This window comes from Trifolium pratense, linkage group LG2, assembly GCF_020283565.1.
Source record: "Trifolium pratense cultivar HEN17-A07 linkage group LG2, ARS_RC_1.1, whole genome shotgun sequence".
In the NCBI taxonomy this organism is placed as follows: Eukaryota; Viridiplantae; Streptophyta; class Magnoliopsida; order Fabales; family Fabaceae; genus Trifolium; species Trifolium pratense.
The window spans coordinates 53,616,620-53,622,668 of NC_060060.1; the positions used below are offsets into that span (position 1 = coordinate 53,616,620).

At 29.6% G+C, this 6,049-nt stretch overlaps 1 protein-coding gene across 2 annotated transcripts; it reads right to left on the minus strand.

Annotated features, from left to right (window-relative positions):
• Positions 1-489: 489 nt before the first annotated feature.
• Positions 490-2,928, minus strand: LOC123906207 (ubiquinone biosynthesis protein COQ4 homolog, mitochondrial-like). Of its 2 annotated transcripts, XM_045956067.1 has the most exons (3): positions 2,870-2,928; positions 2,557-2,758; positions 490-1,143 (listed from the first exon to the last, which is right to left on the minus strand). In XM_045956067.1, exons 2-3 carry the CDS (start codon positions 2,737-2,739, stop codon positions 652-654), a joined length of 675 nt encoding a protein of 224 aa, XP_045812023.1. In that variant the 5' UTR covers positions 2,740-2,758; positions 2,870-2,928; the 3' UTR covers positions 490-651. The 2 variants fall into 2 exon arrangements, with proteins under 2 accessions (XP_045812023.1, XP_045812024.1); XM_045956068.1 differs by having other exon boundaries at positions 2,557-2,926.
• Between the last annotated feature and the right edge of the window lie 3,121 nt (positions 2,929-6,049).

Below are 6,049 nucleotides of genomic sequence, written 5' to 3' on the forward strand. Positions count from 1 at the left end.
ACCGTATACAATTATTTAGAATTATTTAGAATAAAAATCCGACATGAATGTTATATATTTATATGTAATAGAACATTCTAATTCAAATTCTAAGTGCATTAAATGCTAATTTGTCTTGTGGAAGAATTAAATGCTAATTTGTCTTGTGAAAGAATTCATAAGAAAGAACTCTTAAGCATTTGGCACATAGGAAATGTCCAACCATAAGAGTGCCACTTAGGAGAAACAACTGCAGATTCCAAATTAGGAGAGGTTGCCACTTAGGAGAAAGATCATGAAATAGAAACTTATAAACATATAAATAATAGATAGATAGATAGATAGATAGATAATAGATAATAGATTCTCTACTCTGCCATTAACAGACTGGAGTATGCATCTATTGAAACCGTGTTACAAAAAGAAATATTAACACAAATAGTAGAATACGAAGACAATCATGGCAAATTTTGTTCTGCAGAGCTTTGGTAAAAACCAGATGGAGCAGAGTTATAGCTATTGATCAGCACCATAAACTTTCTTTCTATTTCAAAATCAAAATTGTAAACCTTAAAACAAAATACTAGTATTCCAAATTTCTATTGTAATACTATTCTACCACTAGCTAAACCAGAAAAATAAATACAACTCATCAGCTCTGAAAGCATTCCGTTAAGGAACAGCAGGAACAGGAACAATTCCCAGTTTTCTGCGAACATCTTCCAAATCTTCATGAAAATGCTGCTCATAATATACACACATGAGATCAGTGCACTGTGTGCCAGCGCGAACAGCCCAGGGGAAGTAGTGCTGATAAAACAATTTTCTCTGTTTTTCGCTGAATCTTGCAGTGCCCCCTACAACAGACAACAGGCACATAGGAAGATACATCTGTTCAAACTCGATTACCTTCAGAGCTGACTCCCCAATCAAGTTAGTAGGAAGGCCAAAAAGAGTATGCCAGAAGTCATGGACTTCACGAGCTCGCATAGCAACATAGGCTAGTTCATCAGTATCCATGAACCGCACAGGAGGTCGATCATCTGGGGAAAAGTTCCTGGATCCCATAAATTTAGCATAGGCAGCACCGAATGTATTTTCTGGCAGGTCCCAAGCATGTCCTACATTTGCAGATACAACGCGAGGGCGCTCCAACAGTACAGCCTATATAATTAAACAAGATTATGAAAGAAAATGCATTGGTATTGGCTGTTTAACAGAGAATTTAAATTTATTTCAGAGATACCAATGAGAATCATGTTTAGCGACAACTATTATTTATAAACCCTTTAATCTGAAGAGGCCTTTAATTAATGCAAAAATTTAAATTTGTCAAAAGTGCATTAACTGCACATTGGTTGGCATAAAATCAAGGTGTGCATCCCTCCGTCCCAAAATATAAGCAAAAGTGAGTCAACAAAAGTGAATATATTTCGTCCAAATTTTGAACAAAATACATCAAGTTTCTTTGACTCACTTTTGCTTATATTTTGGGACGGAGGGAGTACATGGATAAGAAATAGAAGATGTTTATAGTCGGAAGACACTTCTTGAGCTCCATAAAAAGTTAAAACAACAGTCACTCAATATCAATTCAGCATAGTTCTAAAATGATCCTAACAAGAAATAAAAGAAAGAGAAGAATCTAAAATGAGGCTGTGACACAACAACAGCAAGCAATATTCATATCAAACTGCAGTCCTAATCTCGATCAAACAGATATTCATCTATTGAAGAAATTATGCAATGTGATATCCTTGCACGCAGTCTAGAATTTCAAAATTCGAAAAACTAGCTACTTAACATAATATTCCAAAAGAAACCAAAAGTCTATACAAAATTCGTTTAACATGTGACATGTGGGTATTGTCTCCTGAGTTGTCTTTTCCCATTCATAATTACAAAACATTGTTACTTGCGAACAAGAGTTGGTTCACCGGGTCACACTCCTCCCTTCACCAGAACAATAGTGGGTTACTATTTGCAACTCTATACTTTTACATACCCCAAAAACATAAACCATTGTTGATAATAAATCATCAAAGGGCACTCAACATTTAAGATCGGCAAAAACAATAAGCTAGCTTCACAAAAGGATGTCTTAAAACTAATGTTTTCAAATCACGTTTCATCAAAGGGCACTCAACATTTAACATCGGCAAAAACAAGAAGCTAGTTTCACAAAAGGATGTCTTAAAATTAGGACTAAACCCTACAAAATCAGCTTGTAAGACAAGAAATGCCTCCTGTTATAAACACGTTTTCAAATCATATACCATCAAATCTAGAACTCTTAACAAACTGTCTCAAACCTAAGGACCCAAATGGCCTGATAGCGGCAGTTATCAGTAATCCAACAAATTTTGTCTATACTCTGATACCATCTTAAAATGTTGAACTTAATTCAACTCTATAAAACCAACTTCTAAGGCGAGGGATGTCTCCCACTAACAAACTCATATCTTATCTAATGTCGGACTCTTAACACATAGAACAATGCAAACAAACATGTGAATTGAAGAATAAAAAAACATGAAAATAACTAACAAAAAAAGGAAGTAGAAAATGATTACTGACCCTTCCTTCAGGGGAAGATTTCATCCTTTGAAGAACTCTTTCAAACGCAGGTTTTCCAGTTGTTTCACCAAGAGCAGCTATCAAATCAGCTCTCCGTGGATCCAAAAGTGCTCCAACTGCCGAACCCAATGCCACCGCCGCCTGCTGCCATGTCTTCAGCTTGATTATACCTCCGCCCACCATTCCAACTAATTTGACAAATCTGAATATAACATAATCATGTTAATATCATTCATTGAATCCATTTTTATTTTATTAGTAGATTAAGACAAGAAACAATTTAAGGGGAAGGGAGAGTGAGAAATTTTCGAACCAATACGGAGGGCCGGTGGTTGAGACGGAGGGCGGGTGGTTGAGACGGAGGGCTTATATTTTTTTTTTGAAGGAAGCTTATAGCTTATATGTCATAAGCTCTGTACGGTAAAAAAATTTACAAAAGAGGTTATAGTTTATTTTACTAGCTTATAGCTTATTTTTCAAATGTTATTTTAAATAGATTATGAGCTTATAGTTTATCATATTTTCTTCCAATTTTACCTCTATCATATTACTTGAAAAAATTAAATATTAATTAAACATATTTTTTTTTATGTCATTTCATTTTTATAAGCTAGTTCAACTGCTAATTTTACCGAACACCACAAATTTAATCAGCTATCTTATTTCTTATAAGCTGAAAGCTAGCTTATAAGTTATCCACTATAAGCCCATCCGCTATAAGCTAGCTTATTATCAGTTATCCGCTATTTTTTACCAAACAGAGCCCAAGTAGCTCTGTGGCAAACCATTATGGTGTCTTTGGTAGGAGAGAAAAAGAGAAGAGAGAAATAAAAACAAGGAAACCAATTTTATTTGTTTTCATGTTTTTAGTCCAAGTACATGCATTGATTTTCGTGTTTTTATTCCTCTCTTCTCTTTTTCTCTCCTACCAAACAGTGCCTAAGTGGGATGATCCGGTTGGGATCTCCGGGGTTATTTTCTCTTATTTTTAAAAATGTGTTTTTATTAAAATTAAATAAATAAAATTCATAATTTTTATGAATATGTTCATTAATATCTTCGTATCTTCATTTTCTTACTTAAAAACATGTAGAGGCTGTTTGGTAAAAATAACCTATAAGCTAGCTGATAATTGAAAAGCTAGCTTATAGCTGATAGCGGAAAAGCTATCTAATTGAAATTAAAGTGTTTGGTAAAATTAGCTTTTAAAGTGATTAATAAATATATTTTTTTTGTTACAAGAGAGAAAATAATAATAATAATAATAATAATAATAATAATAATAATAATAATAAAAATATAGAATGACATAATTGATGGTAGATAATTTTTTTTAGAGTGGGTAGTTATTAAATTAAAGGGTAAAAATGGAATAAAGTGCAAGAAGCTATAAGCTATAAGCTCAAACACTACTTGAAATAGCATCCGGAAAAAGCTATAAGCTAGTAAAAAAAACCTTGTTACCAAACAGTTCTAATTTTTTGAAACAAGCTTATAAGCTCATATAATAAGTTATAAGCTAGCTTATTTGTGTTACCAAATACACCCGTAGTATATGGAATATTTGTCTAAATATCACGCATCATCACAATCTATATAAATATAAAATGACAGAAAACACATAAGCACCATTCGTAAAAAAAAAAACACACATAAGCATCAACTAAAACTTCGAAAAAAGGAGAAGATTTCTTAGGTTGACACATCAACATTACTGTAAAAGATAGAAAAAAATAAAAAGGAAACGAAATATTTATCAATAAAGCACATGTGTTGCTTCGCTTCTGGGGTTCATCACGTTCTCTCTCACTTCCAATTCTTTTTCTTTTTGTCTATGGATGTGAAGAAAAAGAATACAAGTTTGAGAGAACTGGTATATGTTTCATTTCCTTTTTATTTTTTTATGCTCATTTTCTTCAAATAACATTACTACTCCTTTTCAAAATTAATTTTTTTTAACATTCCTCCTCTTTTTCTCAATTAATTTTTTTGACTAATTATTACTATTATTTATTTATTTATTTATTTTTAAAGGTAATTATTATTATTATTATTATTATTATTATTATTATTATTATTATTATTATCACTACTACTATTTAAAATTTACATTTCTTTTATTTTTTATTTTGTACTAATCCTCCGATTTTCGAATAGAGACCCTAATAATTCAAAGTTATGCCGAAATGTTTTATAATTTATTTATCATTTTTTGAATTTACTCTTATCATTTTTTTCTATAAAAAATTCATTGAACTCTTGAAATCTTACAAATTTGTGGAATAACTTTGTTGAAATCCTGTATTAACAATTATTTTTGTAAAAAAGTCTTTTTAAAGCAATTTTTAAGAATATCACAAAGTCCATATTATCTTTCAAAATCTTTAAGAATTTTTTACCAAAATAGTTTTTCAAAATCCTAATTCAATATATTCCCTAAATTAACAACAAAGTAATAATTTATTCGCTAAAAAAAGAGAGTAATATACTAAGGGCACGTTTGGATTAGCTTATTTTTTAGAGTATGCAAACAGCTTATGCATAAGAAATTAACTAAATAAAATTCTTAAGGATCATAAATTAATATAATTTTGTTGTAAAAAAAAAAATTAATATAGTTTTTCTTTTAGTAGATAGACGAAATGACAAAGTCATTATAAACTCGCACACAAATAAGAAAATTGAAATTCAAACCTCAATTATAAAGTCCGACATAATTGATTTAGAGCCCGTTTGTTATAGCTTATTTTAGAAAAAAAATCACTTTTTTTATAAAAATAATCACTTTTAATTGTTTTGTATCTGTTTGTTATTGATTTTAAAAATAATCAGAAGCTAAAAATAATCAGAAAACAGCTAAAAATGAGAAGCTACTAAGGGTGCGTTTGTTACGGATTAAAAAAAATAGTGATTTTGATCTAAAATAATTTAGAGATTAGATTTTAGAAATTTTTAGAAAAGTTGAAATTACTTTGTGTTTGTTTATTATAATAAAAATCATTTTTTTAAATAAAATAATCTTTAGTTTGCTTGGATACAACTTATAAAAGTGATTTTTTAATTACAAACAATTTTCTCCTTTTAACATTTATTTTCTCTCTTCTCTAAAAAAATCTATTATTTTATAAGCTACTCTTAGTAGCTTATCATTTTTAGCTGTTTTCTGATTATTTTTAGCTTCTGATTATTTTAAAAATCTGTAACAAACAGACGCAAAACAATTAAAAGTGATTATTTTTATAAAAAAAATGATTTTTTTTCTAAAATAAGCTTTAACAAACGGCCTCTAAGAGTAGTTTATAAAATAATAGATTTTTTTTAGAGGAGAGAGAAAAAAAAATGTTAAAATAAGAAAGTTATTTGTAATTAAAAAAATCACTTTTATAAGTTGTATCCAAACAAACTAAAGATTATTTTATTTAAAAAAGTGATTTTTATTATAATAAACAAACACAAAGTAAATTCAACTTTTCTAAAAATTTCTAAAAACTAA